At 37.5% G+C, this 22,055-nt stretch overlaps 1 protein-coding gene and 1 long non-coding RNA gene across 4 annotated transcripts; one reads left to right on the top strand and one right to left on the bottom strand.

Moving 5' to 3' along the window:
* Positions 1-525: 525 nt before the first annotated feature.
* On the bottom strand, positions 526-6,242 carry LOC131342353 (uncharacterized). 2 transcript variants are annotated; one of them, XR_009203026.1, is made up of 5 exons: positions 5,946-6,242; positions 5,670-5,743; positions 5,297-5,413; positions 3,400-3,528; positions 526-1,705 (listed from the first exon to the last, which is right to left on the bottom strand). It is a non-coding gene; the product is annotated as an uncharacterized LOC131342353 (long non-coding RNA). The 2 variants fall into 2 exon arrangements; XR_009203025.1 differs by having other exon boundaries at positions 5,670-6,242.
* Positions 6,243-6,383: 141 nt separating this feature from the next.
* Positions 6,384-10,327, top strand: lmod1b (leiomodin 1b (smooth muscle)). 2 transcript variants are annotated; one of them, XM_058373122.1, is made up of 3 exons: positions 6,384-6,804; positions 7,679-9,365; positions 9,798-10,327. In XM_058373122.1, exons 1-3 carry the CDS (start codon positions 6,538-6,540, stop codon positions 9,911-9,913), a joined length of 2,070 nt encoding a protein of 689 aa, XP_058229105.1. In that variant the 5' UTR covers positions 6,384-6,537; the 3' UTR covers positions 9,914-10,327. The 2 variants fall into 2 exon arrangements, with proteins under 2 accessions (XP_058229105.1, XP_058229106.1); XM_058373123.1 differs by having other exon boundaries at positions 6,385-6,804; positions 7,679-9,436.
* Positions 10,328-22,055: the final 11,728 nt, after the last annotated feature.

The following is a 22,055-nucleotide window of genomic DNA, read 5'->3' as shown; positions in this document are numbered from 1 at the left end:
AAGCTACTGCAAAAAATGTCTACATTGCTAACGTCTCACAAGTGCCCCCTCCTCATTAGGGGTTTTTTTGCCAGTTTTGTGGGAATGCATGCTAGCTCTGCTCCTGTGTTGAATAAAAAGTCAAATTGTTTTTGTTCATTTAGATAACTGCACACATCTGCTTCATACTGAATTAGCACTAGGGACATAAGGTACATTGTGCAGCATGCCTTGCAGTTGCATTAGCTGAATATTCTGGAAGGCATTTACATCCAGGGTGTTCGAGTTTAAGTTGTCGTCCTTTATCTTGCTACAAAAATGTGAGACCACATCTTTATTTGTGCACCCAGCAAGTGATTGAGTGATTCAGTTTTTTACTGTCATTCCATATTGTGATGTTGTATAAACTTATAAAATTTGTTCCTGCTTGAAAATTCAAAATAAACAGGAATAAAAATACAACAACTTGGATCAAAACAGATTTGTTGCTCTAAATGAATGGTACATTTTCATATTTAATTTATATGGAGTGCCATTATAGGAGTCATATACAAATACTATAAATACAAATACAAATACATAAATCTAAATGGCTTAGCTAGCTGACCTGTATAGCTGATGTTGGGCTGCTAATAACTGTCACTTAACAATTATTAGCACACATATGAATGAAGGAGGTTGTAATTTATTTTTTCCATGACTGTATGGTAATTTAGCATTAGCTAGTTGATTATTATTGGCAATAATTATTTTATTATGCAAGCTAAAATTACTATAGCAGAGACGGGCAAGACAAAAATTTTCTGGTTCAATTAGAATTGGTATTTAAACAGTCCTCCATCATGCTGTTCACATTTTGACATCATGAGACCAAGACGACACCTAACAATTGATCAACAGTACCTTGCCATTGCACTTCAAACAGGATGTCCTCAGAGGGAAGTGGCCACTGAGCTTAGAGTGTCACAGAATGTCATCAGCAGGTTGCGACAGAGATACAGAGAGACTGAGTCACTTAAAGGCATAGAAGTAGACGTCCTTTGGCCACATCCCACGTTGATGACCGCTTCATTGTGAATGGTGCCCTGCAGAACCGGATGATGAATACCACTCAACTCCAGGCACATTTAAGGGAGGTGATAGGCATCCAAGTGTCACGTCAGACCATTCGAAACCATTTACATCAGCATGGTCTGCGTGCTAAATGACCTGCAAGGGTACCTAACCACACCACCAGGCACAGGCGTCGGGAGCATTTACACTGGACGAGGGACCAGTGGGCCTCAGTGCTGTTCTCTGATGAAAGTCGATTCACACTGAGCAGAAATGATGGCCGCCAATGATGTTGGAGACGTCAAGGACAGCTCTATGCATCAGTCACTGTTGTGGTGGTGTTACAGTCTCAGTCTCAGTACTCAATACAGAACTGCCCTACATCTTGTGAATGGTACAGTGACAAGCCAATACTACCTGAATAACATCATTAATCCAGTCATTGTGCCCCTGCATGAACAACACAGGCCTAATTTCATCTTCATGGACGACAATGCTCCAGCTCATCGAGGTCGCATCATTAGGGAACGGCTGCTGGAGTCGCCGTGTAGAGGCTCGTAAACCTGCACCCCAGAACCTAAATGACCTGAGGGCCGCCCTTCAAGAAGAGTGGAGTGCCATGCCTCGTGACTCGTGAGTCGACTCGTGAACAGCATGAGACATCGTTGTCAAGCTGTAATTGATGGTCAAGGGCACATGACAAATTATTGAGACGTTGACATTTTTTGCTGTGGTATACCCACCAATGTTGTTGGCTTTTGTTTCAATAAATTGTTTGAGATGAGGAAATCACCACTGCATGCTTCTACTTAAATGCCCTGTATACTTTCATGATATAATATCACTGTAGCATGAACTTTTTACATTTTCCATAAATTCACCCATATATATATATATATATGTATATATATATATATATATATATATATATATATATATATATATATATATATACACTATATTGCCAAAAGTATTCGCTCACCCATCCAAATAATCAGAATCAGGTGTTCCAATCACTTCCATGGCCACAGGTGTATAAAATCAAGCACCTAGGCATGCAGACTGTTTTTACAAACATTTGTGAAAGAATGGGTCGCTCTCAGGAGCTCAGTGAATTCCAGCGTGGAACTGTGATAGGATGCCACCTGTGCAACAAATCCAGTCGTGAAATTTCCTCGCTCCTTAATATTCCACAGTCAACTGTCAGCTGTATTATAAGAACGTGGAAGTGTTTGGGAACGACAGCAACTCAGCCACGAAGTGGTAGGCCACGTAAACTGACGGAGCGGGGTCAGCGGATGCTGAGGCGCATAGTGCGAAGAGGTCGCCAACTTTCTGCAGAGTCAATCGCTACAGACCTCCAAACTTCATGTGGCCTTCAGATTAGCTCAAGAACAGTGCGCAGAGAGCTTCATGGAATGGGTTTCCATGGCCGAGCAGCTGCATCCAAGCCATACATCACCAAGTGCAATGCAAAGTATCGGATGCAGTGGTGTAAAGCACGCCACCACTGGACTCTAGAGCAGTGGAGACGCGTTCTCTGGAGTGACGAATCGCGCTTCTCCATCTGGCAATCTGATGGACGAGTCTGGGTTTGGCGGTTGCCAGGAGAACGGTACTTGTCTGACTGCATTGTGCCAAGTGTAAAGTTTGGTGGAGGGGGGATTATGGTGTGGGGTTGTTTTTCAGGAGCTGGGCTTGGCCCCTTAGTTCCAGTGAAAGGAACTCTGAATGCTTCAGCATATCAAGACATTTTGGACAATTCCATGCTCCCAACTTTGTGGGAACAGTTTGGAGCTGGCCCCTTCCTCTTCCAACATGACTGTGCACCAGTGCACAAAGCAAGGTCCATAAAGACATGGATGACAGAGTCTGGTGTGGATGAACTTGACTGGCCTGCACAGAGTCCTGACCTCAACCCGATAGAACACCTTTGGGATGAATTAGAGCGGAGACTGAGAGCCAGGCCTTCTCGTCCAACATCAGTGTGTGACCTCACAAATGCGCTTCTGGAAGAATGGTCAAAAATTCCCATAAACACACTCTTAAACCTTGTGGACAGCCTTCCCAGAAGAGTTGAAGCTGTTATAGCTGCAAAGGGTGGACCGACGTCATATTGAACCCTATGGATTAGGAATGGGATGTCACTTAAGTTCATATGCGAGTCAAGGCAGGTGAGCGAATACTTTTGGCAATATAGTGTATATATATATATATATATATATATATATATATATATATATATGATGTCTTGACCTATATATGTATATATATATAGACAAAATACATGGTACATGGGAAATACAACCCAGTGGTTTCTGAAAATTACCTGATAATACTTAAAGCATTTCATTATAATAAGTATACCTTTTAATTTCTCTCAATCCTTCTGCTCTGATCCATCCTGATGCCCTGCTTCTGGTTGGAGTTCTCCTCACTTGGAGGCAGCTTGCTGTTGCTAAGAATGGCCCCAGATGGACAGTCTACAGTGGATTGCTGTGAATAGTAGCAGGGCACAAACTAATATGAAGCACATTATAACAGATTTCATTTAGTAGTTTTCACATATACTGGTATGATGAAGCTTCCTTAATTTACTGGTTGCCAAACCAATACTGTGTGTATAAAAAGCCATGTAAATTCAAACAGCTCCCTTTTTAATTATTTTATTTACTGCTGTTAGTTACTCCTGTCATCAGCAAGTTTTCAGAGAAGATCAGGAGCTACATAGCCTCAAAGTTCTTAGACACCATCTGCCATGTACTATATGCCTATACTAATTCATAGATAGCCTACACAGACAGGTAATTAAGCATATACTGTTTTTTTTTTTATTTAAATAATTTGTTTATAATTTAATGGATATTTTACTGACACAATACTCAACTCTTCTATATTTTATTAATATCTGATCAAATTGTTTCAGGGGGATTTTAAGCTCATTTGGTCATGTTACAACATAAGCACAAAAATATTTTATTCATAAAACAAGACCACATATTGGCACTAGTCCCTTTTGAGTCTGGTTCCTCTCAAGGTTTCATCCTAAGATAATCTCAGTATTTCTTTTCACCATAACCTCTGGCTTGCTCATTAGGGATATTTTTAAATATAAATTGAAAAATTAAAAATATATATTTATATATTAATATATTAATATTAAAAATATATATTTCTTTAAAGCCACTTTGTAATAATGTACATTGTTAAAAGCACTATACATAAAAAAATTAAATGGACAATGACACATCTCAACTTCATCCATATTGCATAAGAAATAAATAACAATTTTCTTGTGTGTACTTGTGATTCTTAGACATGCTTTAATAAATGAATCACCAGGATTCCTCTGCCAGTAAGTTAAGACTAGATTGATCTTTCAACCAGATAATAACAGACATATACACTAATCAGGCATAACATTTTGACCACCTGCCTAATATTATGTTGGTCCCTCTTTTGTTGCCAAAACAGCCCTGACCCTCAGAGGTATGGACTCCACTAGATCCCTTAAGGTGTGTTGTGGTATCTGATGTTAGTAGCAGATCCCTCCATGGGCCCCACCTCGCAACTAACAGGACTTAAAGGATACTTTTGATAGATACTGAGCACTACAAACCAGGAACATCCCACAAGAGCTGCAGTTTTGGTGATGCTCTGATCCAGTCGTCTAGCCATCATAATTTGGCCCTTGTCAAACCTGCTCAAATCTTTACGCTTCCCCATGTTTCCTGTTTCTAACAAATCAACTTTGAGCACAAAATGTTCACTTGCTGCCTAATATATCCCCCCCACTAACAGGTGCCATGATAAGGAGATAATCAGTGTTATACACTTCACTTGTCAGTGGTCATAATATTATGTCTGATTGGTGTAGCACTAAAACGGCTGTAGAAACACAAAATAATTTTTGCAAATCATTATCTCCATAAGCTTGTTGTCTGAGTTAAAAGGGGCAGTCCACACGCAGAAGTAAAGAAAGTGCCTAAAATCTCTCTACCAGTGAAGAGACTTTGTCCTGGTATCAGGGCTGTACGCAGGTTTTTATAACGACTGAGGTCCCAAAAATTGAATTGGTATGGGGGTTCATGCTCCAAATTTTGATTTTCCTGACCTACATGTGTGCATTTTAAGATGTTTTGAGGCTCATAAATTTGATAACAATATAGGTTTAAAACCAAGTTGGCAGTAGTAGCATAAATTTTTCAAGATAACATATTCTTAAACATGAAAATCAGATTAAATGTTGCATTGAATGGCCTACCTGTACTTCTCTCTTTTCCATCACCATCTCTCTCTTTGTCGCAGTCTGCTTCTCTTTCCCTGTATTTATTCCCTTCCCAAAGCTGAGCTTTGACTGACTGATACTTTTCATTGTCATCTGTGTAAGTGAAGAATGTAAATATTGGGTCAGCTGATATTCATGTTTATTCATTTTAGACAAAGTTATTTTGTTGTTAATGTCTCTTGCCTCATCACATTGACAGTTACGAAATAGTACATTAGCCTAATCACGTACATAATTCTAAATAGCGAAATTAGACAAAAGTTTATTAGTTTACATCAATGAATCGGTCGGTCAACATTTTTATCGTATAACAGCGGTCAAATAGGAAATATTTGGTTTAGCTACTTACATCTTGCGCTTCATATCTGTCTGAGGTGTCAGAATTTCAGAGGCGTCAGAGGCTGGAATTTTTACACTCAGCGCCTGTGAACATAAACCCCGCCTACTTTGATTTGATTGGCCATCATCACAAACACTTTGACATTGATGAGCGTTGTAAGATCGCTGAGGCATCTCAGATGAGAAAGATCTATTTATCTTGGCTTTTTATCCTTGCAGCACCAAAGAAGAATTAATATAGGGTGTTTTACAACTCTTGTTGTTGGAAAAATACCGAGGTCCGTACCTCGAGAACCTCAATGGTGGGGACGGCCCTGTCTGGTGTTTCTTGAGGGTAGCAGACCTGTTAATAGTATATATAATGCCGAAAATAATTTCGTGTACTAAAGACTTTTATGTTCAAAAATAAAACAAACCAAAATTCTAGGCTACCGCATACCCACACGTTTAAACTCAAAATATCACTGATTCCTTGTTTGTTAAATCTTGCTGTTTCATGAAGGATATGGCAATAATTTTTGTGGTTTGTAACCTACTTCATCAACGCATAGGAAATGCTGTCGCACTTCTCACAAGCAGGAAGGAGTATGTTTGCATCTGGGATGCCTTGGAGTTTTAGTAAACCACAAACTCCCCATGGCCTTTAAAGGAGTGTGTACTGGTGACTAAATATGGGCATGGGTTCGGAATGGATTTCGTGGAATTTCCAAGCAGTACACTGGAGCGATGACAGCAGAGCCGAAACGGAGTCCATTTCACTCAGCAGCTTTTTCTGAAATGTTTGGTCTGCTTTATGGAAATATATAAGGAGCGACTAAAAACTCGAGGGACGTGCCAAATAACTTTATTCTGTCTATCCTGCGTCTTTCAAACTCATCATGTCTAGGAGAAAAGTGAGGGGACTCACTCGAACCGGGCGCCAGGTAAGCGAGGATCCGGATCTCGACAACTTGCTGTCAAACCTGTCGCCTGAAGAGATGGAGGAGCTACAAAAGGAGGTGTCGACAGTGCCGGACCCAGACCCGAGTGAGATTATCGTAGTAGAACAAACCGATTTAAAACAAACTATTCCTAATAAAAGAGATTCCACCTTGATCAATCACGGCGAGTTAAAGACAGGTTTCCAAAGAAACCTCTCCACCGAGGTATGAAAATGCTTCACTTTTAATGTTAACTGGCTCGTTTATCATCTACTGCTCACAGACTGTTGCTGTTAAAAGATAGACAGGCAGGCAGATAGACGGATAAAGTAGATCTATCAATTGTTAAATTGGTCATTTGTGCATTTTAATGGTAGAAACTCTGATCGTTGGTAGTTGGTAGCTGAAGCCAAAGCTTGATGGGATACTTTGATTCATTCCTACTTTACACACTGCCTTTTAAGGTTACATCTAACAAGGCTGCAGGCATTGTACAGCAAACAGACTGTAGCTCACAAATTAAGACATCGTGTGCTTACTAGACTTGTGCCTCAACTATAAAATGCTTGTTTAATCTAAACTAAGTATCTGATGCTAAATGTTCAGCATATTGTATATAAATAATTATAAACATAATTACCTGTACAACAACCTGTAGCCTTGTAGCTAACCGAGAGCTTGCATAATTGTAAAAGTGCACAATTGTAATTGGCTTGTTTTCTGTAAATGCTTTTATGCAAGTGTGACATTATCCCCATTTGAAAAGAACAATAAAATCAAAGACATTTTATTTGTCATAGCTACAGCATGCCAGAGAAAATTGTACCTTGAAATTCTTGTGGTGAGGTAGCAGTACAACAGAAAATTCACAAATCCCACAAATGAATAGTGGGATATAGGTACTGAATTTAGTATAATTGTAACACATATGGAATATTGCTTCAGAGGTTAAAAGTGGTGACAGAAAAGATTGCATACTAATTTTTGCCAGCTTAAGAATGAATTCCAATTGATGAGTGCAAAAGTACCTTAGCATTTTTAAATAATAAAATTCTATTCAAACCATGGTTGTAATTTCTTGGCTATTTTTTCTTGTTAGGGGGAGCCCAGAAGGGAAAGTCGGAAACAAGAATATCTCAGAAAAATGGGCCTGAGTCAAGAGACAAATGTTTCCAGTAATGACAGCAAAGAAGGAAGCCATTCCATTTTCAATGCCCCTGTTCAGCAAGTGAATAATATGGAGGACAAGAACACAAGCACCACACAGCATTCTAAGGATGATAGGGTAATGCAATTCAAGAGGAGTAAGGAAAGTGAAATGAAATTTGAGGTCAAGGTGAAAGAACAGAATCATGATGATAAGCACAAAGATAAATGTGACAAAAAAGAAGGCATCAGCAAGACAAAAGAGTTGATATCCAGGCTTCAAGAACAAAAAGAGGTTTGTAAGGAGAAGGAGAAAAGAGATGAAAGCTGGAAGAGAGAATCAGGAGACAGCAAGACAAGAGAGATGATTTCTAGGTTACAAGGGAAGCAGGTGAAAGAAGAAAAAAGAGAACATGGAATGAGAGCAGAAATAAGCAAAAGACAGAGTAGAACAAAAAGCCTTGGTTTAGGGGGAAACCAAAATTTGGTTGTTGAGAGCAAACAACAGGAAAGCAGCAGGGTAGATGACAAAGAGAAGACAGATGAACAGGTAGAAATAGTTAGATTAGTTAGCAATGGTGAAAAAGAAATTGTTCTAAAGGATGCTAGGAAAAATATTGAAAGTATAGATAAAGAGAGTGATAAAAAGAAGAGGGAAACAGATATTAATGAAGTGAAGGAAGTATTAAAAATGCGTTCTGTTGACATTGGAAAAAAGAAACCAAAAGCCCAAAATGAGATCCAAAATGAAACACCTGAATCCACCAAAAAAGAAATGGTTGGAAATTGTGTGGCAGAAAATAACTCAAACACCATGTCTAAAGAACAACAGGAGGAAGATGAGACTGCCTCTATGTTTGCAGAAGATCTAGAGAGACTTCTAAGCAATGATCCCAGCATGACTGAGGTCAATGTCAACAATTCAGAAGTCATCAATGTCAAAACCCTCATTCAATTTGCTGAAGCACTAAAAAACAACACACATGTCAAGACATTTGCCCTTGCTAACTGCCGTGCAGATGATCATGTGGCCTATGCTATTGCAAGCATGCTTTCTAGCAATAAAATCATCACTAGTATCAACATGGATTCTAATCTTCTCACCAACAAGGGCATCATGGCACTGGTCCAAGCTCTCCAGTACAACACTTCCCTATCTGAGCTTCGCTTTCATAATCAGCGGCATATCTGTGGAGGCAAGACAGAAATGGAGATGACAAAGATTTTGAAGGAAAACACAACTCTACTCAAACTGGGCTACCATTTTGAATTGGCTGGTCCACGCATGACCATGACCAACATACTCAGTCGTAACATGGACCGGCAGAGGCAGAAGAGGTTGCAGGAACAGAAACAGACCACAGCCCAGGAAATTGGAGATAAGAAAGACTCACTGAAGGTCCCACAACCTGGCTTCAAAAAAGGTTCCCCAAAACACTCACCAAAGCCATCTCCTTCTCCATCTCCTGCACCATCCCCCAAGTTGACCCCAAAGGCCTTTAAAGGACCTGGTGGTCCTCCACTTCCACCACCTGGAGGTGTACCACCACCACCACCACCAATTCTAGATGGTGAATTCCTGAAGAATTCTCTGACCCCTATGTCACAGAGAAAGCTTGAGGACAGGACTGGAGGCCGAGGTGGGGGTCTAAATTCAAGGGATCAACTTCTAGCCTCTATAAGGGGTGCCAATATTAAACAGTTAAAAAAGGCAAGAAATAGTTTATCATTATTTCATTATTTTAAACCCTTTTAAACATGTTAGAATATATTTAACATGTGTTAAAATATTTTTGCATGCATGAAAGATACTTAATGTAAAACATTTTAAAGCCACTAATGAATATATATATATATATATATATATATATATATATATATATATATATATATATATATATATATATATATATATATATATATATATATATATATATATATATATATATATATATATATATATATATATATATATATATATATTCATTCATTAGTGGCTTTGTAGCATTTCATACTCACAATCCATATAATTACTAAACATTCACTGAGCATCTTTTTTTCTTTTCACATAGGTTGCATTACCAAAACTACTGCAATAATCAGACAGGGAAAAGTTAAACACAAAGTGACGAACAGGTGGCAGACATCTCACCTTGTGAAGAGCAGGCCTTGGCATCTTCTACATTGAGTGTACTATGGCCTATAAGGCAGGCAAGGATGTGTTTGTTGAATACAGTATAATTCTGTAGGATACAGCTTCAGCCCAGTTTTCTGTCATGATCTATGGAAAGGAATGGAAGCCTGGTACAGACATGGTGCTCAGAGTTTAAGAGTTCCAGACCGTGTTGATATTTGCACTAAGTGAAATAATACATGTAAGAAAACTGATGTGTGTGTTACAGGATATGTGTCTATTTGTTTATGGAGAGCTTGGCAGGCAGGAAATCTTATTGTAACGAAATTGGAACTCAAATATTTTTGTTAAGCTGCAGCTGACATTTAAAAAATATGGAATGTGTAATGATTTTTTCTTTAAAAAAACACACATACACATGCACACACACACACACACACACACACACACACATATATATATATATATATATATATATATATATATATATATATATATATATATATATATATATATATATATATATATATATATATATGTATAGTTTTCATGCTTTACTGCATTGCACATAGTTGATTAGTGCACATCAATATAATTCTAAATTAATTTCTCAGGATAATATTTTATTCTTTCCTAAAGAGTATATGACTTTAAGTCACTACAACTATTACTTATGACATAATAAGATAAATTATACTCATAATTAATCTCATTCTATTCTCCATTGGATTTCATTTAGGTGCTGATCCTCTTTTAAATTAGTATTGTGCACTGCCATGTATTGGAGTTCCACTTCTCTCACACTTATATCAGCTGGGCAGTTGAAAATAGTTTATAGTAAAATAGTTTTAAAATAGTTTTATGTTATTTAAATGAATGCATCTGTTCTGGATGGTTTCACTGAGATTATTGTGTGACTACAGTAATATGCTTACATAAGAAGAAACTTGTAAAAGCATGTTTCGATTTTTATTTTATTGACACGCAGTATAATTAGTAGACAAAAACTTGTTTGGTTAAATATTTTACTTATACTACATCCCAATTTAGGGTTGAAACAATAACAGAAATATGTGATGGAGCAATGTGGATGAATAAAGAACATACCAGCAAATAAAGAACCTCCAGAATGATTAAAGGAAGAGAAACTGCTTTGCCTATACAAATAAAGAGAAATAAGAAAATAGCCAATGATCAAAGCTTCCATTTTTCTCTAGAAAAACACCCACACCCAGCAGTGAATGGCAGCCAAAACCTTCACTCACTGACCTGGACCATACACAAGGATATTTACCAAAAATGACAATACACAGTAGAAAGCTTAAGGTCAAGAACAAGTCACAAATTACAAGCAAGTGAGCAGAAAAGGTGTTGTAATTCACTCTGGCAGTACTATAAATGCTATTGCAACAATAAAATGACTTCCCAGGACTCTGACACAAACAAGACATCTGGATACAACATAGGAAACACAGAATCACACAAAGCACACAACCAGAATGTGCAGAGCATCGCATAATGTAATACATACAGAAGGATTAAATTATTTTTTGGCTAAACAAGGGCAATGTTTAGATTGATTAATACTAATTAATAATTAATATTAATGGGCTAAAATGTCTGTCTAAAATGGCACAGCTGAAACTAAACAAAGATGGTGTTACAATGAACATGCTATTGGAGGTTAAATAAGCACAATATATATTGTCTGGTTATTTTGAAGTATTTCAAAATAAATAAGTATCAGTTCAATTCAAGTGACTATTCAATACTAATGCTGCTTTTCCTGATTTTTATTCTTTTCTGGCCAAAATAAACACTGCTCTAGTAACTGCGTTGTTACTTTGGAAAACCTTTTAAATACTTTTTGTACTTTGGTAGAGCAATAATTTAACCTGTAAATATGTACAAAACTATTTCTCACTAAATGTCAGTTGATAAATGTTAGAGGTAAAATTAAGTACTCCTTCTGTTTAAGATAGGACATTTCCATACTGCTGTAATATCAGATCCCCCACACCAATAGTGTGGTGTGGTGTAGAGGTAGTGTGAAGGTTATGTCTTGTTTTAAAGGCATTTATCCAGCAGTAAATCCCTTCTTTAAATGTGGAACAGGGGATGTACAGCAGCAGCACAGTTTATATTCAGCTGTCTCAGACTTACCCTCAGCACCCATGAAATGCCTATATTTGGTCATTCTCAATGGCTGCATCTCATTCCTTTCCCCTTTCTAATAAGGGGAACAACACAGCCAACAATGTCTGTCTGTCCACAGAGAAAAGAGAGAGAGAGAGAGAGAGAGAGAGAGAGAGAGAGAGAGAAATTATAGTTCATATTTATGTTGGCTTGAAAAAGCCAACATTCTGTTTTTCTTAATAATCTTCTTCTTATTATTATTCTTAGACAATTAATTATACTTTTTAATGCGGCCTAGAGCGTTAGAGCTACATGCACCAAACTCGGCAAGTTTATTCATCCTGATCTGAAGTTTGTTGCTGTTACTTTTCTAAGCAATCAGAATTCTGGTATTCCCGGTACGGAAGCTCAAAGTGGCCTTTTTCCAGATAGAATTCCATTCAAAATTTATTGAGGTTTATAACTCCGCAGGCTTTCGAGATATCGACACCAAACTCGGCCAAAACTCGACACCAAAATCTTGGGCTGGATGAAGCTGTAAATTTTGGAACTGATCGGAATTTTGGTTTTCCAGTAGAGCCCTGCCCCAAAATTAGCAAAATCACAAAACTACTGCAACATACACATGACATATCAAAACACTCAGCACAATAAGGGGAACTTTGTGACCTGTGTCGGAGTGATGTCACATGATGTCACGTGCGCACCTCGCCCCCAAAATAAGCGGAATTGCAAAATTACTCCAACATACACGTGACATATCAAAATGTTAAGCACAATGAGGGTAACTTTGTGATGTGTGTCCAAGTGACATCACGTGATGTCTACTTGCTTCATCAAGCCAACATCAAAGTTTGTCACGATGAACTTTAAAAATCTAGTTTTATATACCAAGGTGACTGATTATGTCTTGGCATTTTCCTTCCTGAAGAATTCCTGTAAACATGACTGTTAAATTAAGGTTACTTGTTCAACAGTAATGAATTGCAAAAAAAAAACTCTGCAAGTTTGACATCTAGGAAAATGTGTGATAGGCACCCTGAATTGTCAAGCTCACCTGAAAGCTTACCTACATGTGATGATGGCAATTGGCATTTGTGAATGTTTATATTGCTCTGGAACATTTTTATTAATATTGCCTAACAAATGGAATGGGATGTCTAATAAGTTCACATTAGTGTGATGGTCAGGTGTCAACATGCTTTTGGCCATTGAATATTAGACACTGTGTGTATTTACACACTGTGAGCCATGTAGTTCAAGAATAGTGTTAACAAAACCTCAAAAGTATTTAGTGTTTTCATACAATTTATTGTATTATTACAAATTATTAAATTCATTTTTGTATTATTTCCACACAATAATTCATAACCACAAAGCAAAACAAGTTAATTTATAAAAAATAATAAAAAATGTCTAATTTTGACAAAGTATCAAGACAATTTATTCTGTAGTTTGTAGAAGCAACCCTTTGAAGACTGGACTTGATTTTCATGTGACAGTCATTAGTTGCAGCTATAATGGCATTAATGCCATATACCCTCTCAAAACCTCCAGCATATACTCTTTTCTCCTACTCTAGAACTGTGGAAAATTTATCTGGAGGTTTTGAGCACATATCAGAGAAAACAGAAAACAATTAGTTCATGTAAAAACATTACTTCATGTAGGAATGAGAAAAGATGTAATTGATATTTATAGGACAAACATGTTAAATTTAAAGGATCACTTCCAGCTACACCCATATGTAGGTGGGTCTTTCAGTGGATGTTTAATATAGCTTAGCCACTCTTACCTGGTAACTGCTTATTTAGAAAGAGGGAGGGGGAAGAGATGCACAGAGGTTAGTCAAAATAAGCTAAAGCTATTTGCTTTTATTTATTTAAATATTAAACGATCCTGCCGTACATGGTAGTTTATTAATTGTAATATTGTAACTCCCAACTACCACTGTAATTACCAAACTTAAAGTAAACTAGAACCATAAATCTCATTATAAATTTTTAGCATCTTGACTATTTTCTTCTCAATCTGAACCACTGCTAACAATCACACAAATTTGGCTTTGAGTCTTCATGAGCAATAGATGATTCAGGGTCAGTGTTTCCAGGGTCATCCAAACACCTAACCATTACACAAACATGTAGGCCTTTCTCATACTTTTGCCACAAAGTTGGAAGTACACAAATATATGTGATTTTCCTTCAATGCAGCCTAGTTATTAAATGTTAAGAGGCTTAGCCCAAACATGGTCTAGCATGACAGTGTCCCTGTGTGCAAAGAGAGGTCCATGCTAGACATGGCTTGTACAGAGCCCTGACCACAACCGCACTGATCACCTTTGGGATAAATTGAAACACTGATTTTGCCCCAGTCCTGAATAGTTTCTGAAAACTACTGTTCTGCTGCCTGAATGGGCAAATCCCCACAGTCACATTCCAAAATCTAGTGGAAAACCCTCTAGCAGAAGAGTGCTGGGCCCATAACCCAGTGGTCAATTGCTCAAAACCATCCTTCACTACTATGTGCAGCCTGCTCTTTGAGGGTGGTGGTAGCTCAAGTGGGTAAGGCTCTGGATTGTTAATCAGAAGATTGAAACAAGCTGCCAACATTGGGATTGGATATGTAAAGATAGAATTGTACAGTAATGTATATGTGACAAATAAAGGCTACTTAATCAAAGGGAAAGATTATTCTCACAGCAAAGGGTTGACTAAATATGGAAAGCAATTTAAAAAAGCACTCATAGGTAATCATGGGTATATAATGACTCACACTTTCTTGCTGGTGTTTCTACAAAATGCTTCAGTGATTCATTCAAATATCAGCTACTCAAGTCCTGTCATTTGAATCATTCCAGTTTAATTTAGCTCAATTTAATAATAATTTAATATTGACTGTATGAACTTAGCATGAACCACTTCCTGGTTTCCGTACGGACATTTAAGGAGAGCGCGCACACTAGTTCGGGTTTTTCAGACCGCTATTGTGTGTAACGTCAGCTAGAGTGAGAGAAGAGGTTTTTTTTTTAAGGACGCATCGTCTTTAAACTGTTCCTACAGCTTGAATTCTTACTCTACAACCACATGAACCACCTTAAACTTTTTAAACTGTGACTTTAGCTTGTATGTATTATTTGACAGTGTATTGCAATAGTTCAAGCAACATAGCGCTTTGCTTTTCGCAATCACATGCAATTTCTTCTGGAAATGCAACATTCTAGTATGGAACCTATTGTTTTAACAAAAATAAAATCAAGAAATAACCAGCTAAATAAATAAAATTTAAAAATAAAATATTCAGTACTCAGTTGTTAAAGTGCAGCATGTGAATAACAACCTGAGACCTGAAAACAGACCAAATCTTATAATGACTTTTTTTTTTTCTTCCAAAAAGACGAGGATGTCTACATTCACTATGTCACCTGCTGTGAGAACACCCTCTCACTAGGAACTGAAGTGGCAGGCACAGCAAGGTAGCGTCTTGCCATCTTTGCAATTTGAGGGTATTTACACTCATGGTGTTTCCACCATGCCAGTGGATTACCACCATCCAATGGCATACTGCTTGCTGCCCTGTACGATGCCACCTCCTCTTTGATGGTGTTGGAAAATGTCTTGTCTGTGTCTGACTTCTTCACAAAGGTATACCCAAAAAGCTCTTCAGTGGCCGACTTCTTTTCTGGAGGAGATGCCTTTGGCTCTGTGTCTACTCCAGTGGGTGTTGGCTCTGTGGCTTGACCCTGCAAAAAAAATTACTCGGTTATTTAACCATATTTCTTATCATATATTTCATAGGCAATCAATAACATATGCCAATATTATTCAAAATAAAAATCAATTATTCACATAAAAAAATAGCTTAACCTAGACTGCAGTTTATATAATTATTATTATTATTATTATTATTATAAGTAATGCACTCTTAACTTTATTAATATTATTACTATTTTACCTCTTCAGTAGCCACAATTTCAATTTTGAGATCACTGTCTTCTAGCATAGGGCAGGTTCTAAGTAAAGGACTTGAACATTGGATCAAGTGCAGTAGATTTATGAAGACAATCTTGTATATCAAGGGGGTCGGTGTATCTGGAAATCAGTTCCCCTCTTATGGCAGCCTTGACATCTCTAGTAATGCTGCTGTCTTTGATCGTAGAATCCTAGTTTTCGGAGGTAGGATCATGGACACAGACGGTACATTTTCAGTGCTTAATAGGGCTGTGACTGTCTTAAGAGGTTTGAGCAGCTGGAGGACATCCTCTGCCATTTTCACATCATCATCAGACAAGGTGACAATGTCACATATTTTTGTCCAGTGTCTTCTCTGTCAGTGCTTCACTGCTGCCCGCTGTTCTAGATAGTGCTCCAACATGTCATATGTGGAATTCTGTCTTGTTGTGACATTGTGTAATGAGCTTGTGGGCTCGTAGCTGTAGCATTTCTTGCTTGGTCTTAAGCACATGAGCTGCTGTTGTCCTTCTGTGGAAGAAGGAAACCACCTTCCTGATCCTCCCAAGGAGGCAATCCATCTGGTTCACTGAGATTCCCCTTTGGCATGCTAAATTTACAATTGCTAAATTGTGCTAGATTTGTGCTTGTATGAGGGGGCGTGTCTGTAGCACTGGACTTCGCATCTCCCACTCCACTTTGACATAGTGAGCAGTCACAGTTACGTGGCTTTCTGTAGACCTTGATGTCTGTCGTGATAACATTAGAGGATGCATCTGATAAGTCAGCGATGATTTTGTCTTTTTCCTGTTCGAAAAGTTCAGGCACAATCTTCATGCTGAAGTGGGAGTGTGAGGGTATTTCGTAGCGTGTCTCAAGCACTTTCAACATGTTTTTAAATCCTTTGTTTTCCACAAGAGAGTATTGCCTCATGTCTGCCACAATAAACATCCAGATAGATTTGGTAATCGATTTAGCCCGCTCTGATTATGGTGCAAAGGGCTGCTTAAATGCAGCGGTGAGCAGCTGTTGCTGTGGTTGTTGCGGTTTGCATCCTGGCTGCACACCAGGGTGATGTCGCTTCAGATGCGTGGTCATGCTCAATGTATTGCCACTTTCATGTGGCTTTCTCATGCCACAGTGCCTACACACTGTAACCGTTTTGTCCACCACCCTTCTTCCGTCATCATTAAATTTTACGGAGAAGCCAAAATGCTCCCATAGATACGATTTGAATCATGGGAGGCTTTTCAAGTTCTTCTGCTCCACCACTAGCCATTGTTGTTGACTGATTAAAATGCCCCGTTCACATGAACACGACTGCTCTGTGTAATTAATTACTTGAAAAGCAGTATCGACAGAATAATGTCTTTCACTTTGCGATCATTAAAAACGTAAGATTAATCCGCAAATTTAAAAAATGTCCAATTAATCCACGGGTCACGTGCATGCCAACTGCGATCCGTTGCACCCCTAGTAATCTTCATAATCATTAACCAGTATATATATATATGTTTAAACTCATGCAATGGACACTAAAAATCTTTTTTTCTTTTTTACTGTAGTATATCACCACCAAGGCAGGTGAAAGAAAAATATGGCTCTGTAAGTGTCAGCTTTGATTTCTAATTCTGTGCTGACATTTTAAATGCATCTCACATACCCATACTACAGGTGGTGTACTTTGCTGTTGAATTTAAAGACTTTTTATCTGTATTTTCCTCTTTCTAAGGAACATTATTATAATGGCGAAAGCGGTACTGGGTACTTAGCTTGGCGAATCAAAACTACACAGAGAGGCTTAGCTAAAGAACAACGTGCATCATTTGAAGGTACACAATGAAATTCTGAAATCTCATACCTTTTTTGTTTTTATATAGGTAATGCTGTCATCTTTCACAGGAGTACTGTTGCTAAGTTGCTTTTTTAAGGATTAACTTAATTTATCATTCTTTAAGCAGTGTTGAAGCTTTTAAAATGTTTTGTTGTTCATCAGGACAACTGAAGCAGGGTCTGTGGGACAAACTGTAAGACGGCAGTCAGAGTTTAATCCAGAGGACATTTTTAAAGCTTCAACACTGCTTAAAGAATGATCTTGACTGAGGATGAATGCAAGGAAGCAATTGCATTCATGAGCAATTCTTCTGATGAGAACGCCATCAAGAAAAAAAATGAAATTGATATTTGACTATCGCTGCAACATTGTTCTTCACCCCATGTAGTCAAGTGATATACTGACAATCTTTCCACAATTCAAAGACATTAAAGGCTTGGTAAAGTGTTAATAACACTGTAAAACTTTTTTAAAATTTAACAATACAATGAAATGTACATATAAATGTAAATATAAGTTTATTCAATGCCTACATTGGTTTATATCCATAATAATTTGTCTGGTACAAAAAATATTTTGGGTCATCCTTTTCTGCCTCTTCTTAGATTGAGTAAGACTTTGTTCTGATGTTTAGAGAAGGAGTGTCAGGCAAGCTACTGGACAAGTGGACCACTGCATTCAAGAAAAAAGCAGTGCAAAAAGCTTCCAAGCACCAGTGATTTGGAAGAACTACTGATAGCAGCTGAATCTCCTACTGGTGACTCAGAAAAAGTTGTTAATTTTGGTAAGATGTTTAAGATTAATTTTATACTTTAAATATTATTGAACAAATTATCTCAATTTGGAATTCAAGGGTGAAAGATTTAGTCCCCATACATTTTTAATGTTCTTTATTATTCTTTGATTTCACTTCCAGTTTGCATTATTGATCAGATTTTGCTAACATAATGTATGTGTTTAAACAGGTTGGGACAGTGACCTCTCTTCTATAATACTTCTGTTGCATCTGATCCCACCTTCTGCCCAAGGCCGGAAAAGACCCGTAAAACAGAGAAACACCTTGTTGTCTTCAAGAAGGTCTGTTTTTTTTTCTGCTTCTTTTAATTGTCTTTCTGTTTTATATTTAACATATCGTTGATAGTTCTCTTCAATTTGCTTGGTTTTCTCAGAGTGGAACAAACATTGAGGAGCATCTTCAAAAAATCACAGCTATTGCTCAGCCCTACCTCCTGGCCGTGGGACCTCAAAAGTATTCAGTTCACCAGTACTTCATACTGTGGGAGGGTAATTTACGGCTTAAACCATTTTAAAAAAGCATTTCGGTGGTGGATGCCACCCCCGAAATGCTTTTTTATCCCGCGATAAACGAAAATCCGCAATACATGGACGCCACCCTGAAATGCTTTTTTTTAATTGTTTAAGCCGTAAATTACCCTCCCACACTCTTAAAACACACAGAAAACATTAGCAATCATATAGGGAGATGAATTTTGGGTATATTCACAGAAATATCACATTTATAGTGAGTACTGTATGTATGTTTCTTGCCAGAAGCCTGACCAAGGCTGAAGGCATGACCATTTATCTTAAACATTTTATAATTGAACATCACCAGTATTTCCCGAAAAAAAATCTGTTGCCAAAGCATCACATAATGATACATTACCCACAGTGTATAAGACAAATTGGACCAATTATGCACATGTGGTGTATGCGTTATGAAGCTAAACACAAATTCTTTAAAACAATTAAAAAGCTTCAAAAACATCACCAAAACACTAGCCAAAAAGCACCAGAGTTGTATGACAATGCACCGGGAGTCTTTTAGACAGTACAGATTGATTCTTGGTCCAGGGAAGGTGGTGGAACTCAGTGGACTTAAAGGTGGAATGGACATGGCTTCCAAACTAGGTATAATATCAGAACTTGTCTATTCTGTAAAGTGGATCAAACATCATGGCACAGAGTATCGCCCTGACTTATCTGTACAGAAGTAGCATGTGAGATGCCAGTAAGATCAAGACTATTGCTGTGAAAGATGAAAATGTTATGTGGAACACTGATGGAAACATTCTGTTTTGATGACCATTACCATGCATTTACAGTCAGACTGCATCCAGACCGAGTATTAAAGGTGGTAAACGTTAACAAGCTGAGTTATTCCAAACCATTTGACCTTCAAATGAAATATGGTACAACAGATTCTGCACTGCATATAGTGCCCTATTGCAATTTTATGCAGATTTGTGCATGTGCTTGTGTTTAAGCCTGACAATGTTTTAATAAATGTTTTAAATGGTACGTTGATGAAGTTGTTTTCTGTTCTGTTCTATTCCATATATTCAATGTAAAAAAAACTTGGAACTGAAGTAAAGAAAAGTAGTTACACCACAGAGTGAAATATTGACACTTACTGGAGCTATTTGATCTGCATTTTAACCTATTTTTTCACTAATAAAAATGTAAATAAACTGTACAAAAGTGAAATATTAACACTAGTTGGTGTTAATTTTCCCTTAGTGTAAAACTGTATTAACACCATTCTGGGTTAATTTCCTTTAGTCTTAAATTGTAGTAACACTATTCTGTGCTAAGCAGTGTTCTTTTTTTTTACTCATAAAAGAGTTAATTTTAAAATTAACACTATGACTATTTTATCACCAATTCTGAGTAGGACCAAATACACTCAGGTCCAGTGTTAAATTTAACTCTTAAAGAGTTATTTTAACACTGCAAAATTTACTGTGTATTCACAGAAGGTACTTCCAAATCAGGAAACATAACATTCCATCCTGATTAATACCATTTAGTCATAATCTTTCTGTGCTACATCTGGGTTGAAAGTGAAGGGTTCACTGTCATTATCTGTTGCAATGACGGAATAATAATAAATAATTAAATAATAATTTTAAAAAGCAGAATAAGTTATAAACTGGTCAAATTCTACAAAGAGCATATAATTTGTTTGCATTAACCTACCATGATTTTGTAAGTGGTTTGAAATAGTCAGACCTGATAATTATGTTGGCACAGTTAGGACAACACCAGTTGCTTTTTTCCACTCCTTTGATCAGGACTGTAAGCATGCCATGGTAAACTTGCCTTCAAAGACAAGAAAGTGTTTTCAGATACAGTGAAAATCTCTCCTACACTGCAAAAAATAAAATCTAATTAAGATGAAACATATACTTGTTTTTTTGTCTGATAAGCTAGTTCTTTTAACCAGGCACTTTTTATATGAAAACATTTCACTTGTTTTTGTCCTAAAATATGTTGATAAGCTATTATACCTTGTCATTGAGGTTTTATTGCTTATTTTAAGCATTTTCTTCTTCATCCCTTCCCATATTAATGACAGATGCTTGCCAAACTGAATTCATTATTTTATTGTCATTACAGCACAGCTATCACATATTCCTACAGACAGTACAGTACAAAAACAGTACTTAAAGTAAAGCAATTGCTTTAAAAACAGATGTATGTTCAAGTCTAAGCCTTTACAAATCTGAAGTGGATGAACATTGTGTTCTCATTTTGAAATAAAGTTTGCCATTACATTCATTTGACACCACCATGTGGTTGAAAATGATACATTTTAAAATATACATTTATAAAACCTCAAAGAAATTGTATACAGCCATTACATTACAAAGTGTAACGTCTGGGACCCCCGCCCTATGCGGGGCTCGACCCCAGACGCCAGTGGTGTGTGTGCGCACGCCAGCACACGGTAGAATGAGACCCATGCGCAGGATTCAGCGAAGCACTGCTTTTATTACATTTAAGACGCGACATAGGGAAACAAACGTAACACTAGACATGGCGTGGTTAACAAAACAAAACAAAACAAGACCTTAGCTTGGACATGGAACTTAAACAAAACCCCAACAGAGACCACGGTACAGATAACAATCATGGACCAGGACACAAACACAAGGATCCCTACTTATAGGGGTAGACATTAGGGCTAATGGGATACAGGTGACAATCAGGATAGGAACAATAGGAAGGGCGTAACAAGAGACACACAAAGAAGCAGGCTTCCAAGGTTCACCTGCCAGCGCCCTCTCTGGGCCTGGCAGGGAACTGTCCAGCTGTTCCTGACACAAAGACTTGATAGCTTATTTAAAGAACACACAGTGAAGCTACTAATACACAAACAAGTCTGGAACTAAATATTTTCTTCTACACTGAAATATCCTTTGGTGTGTCAGGGCCTTAACCAGCTGAAAATTACAAGATTGCTTTAAGAGCATTATGGATTTTTGTATATGGG

This window comes from Hemibagrus wyckioides, linkage group LG21 (genome assembly GCF_019097595.1).
Source record: "Hemibagrus wyckioides isolate EC202008001 linkage group LG21, SWU_Hwy_1.0, whole genome shotgun sequence".
NCBI classification, from domain to species: Eukaryota; Metazoa; Chordata; class Actinopteri; order Siluriformes; family Bagridae; genus Hemibagrus; species Hemibagrus wyckioides.
The sequence above is the reverse complement of the archived record's forward strand: the minus strand, read 5'-3'. Positions and strand labels throughout refer to the sequence as shown.

Coding starts and splice junctions, on each gene's coding strand:
- lmod1b (XM_058373122.1), top strand. CDS start 6,538: ATGTCTAGGAGAAAAGTGAGGGGACTCACTCGAACCGGGCGCCAGGTA. Junction 6,805..7,678: donor AAAGAAACCTCTCCACCGAG/GTATGAAAATGC, acceptor TTTTCTTGTTAG/GGGGAGCCCAGAAGGGAAAG. Junction 9,366..9,797: donor GGACAGGACTGGAGGCCGAG/GTGGGGGTCTAA, acceptor CTTTTCACATAG/GTTGCATTACCAAAACTACT.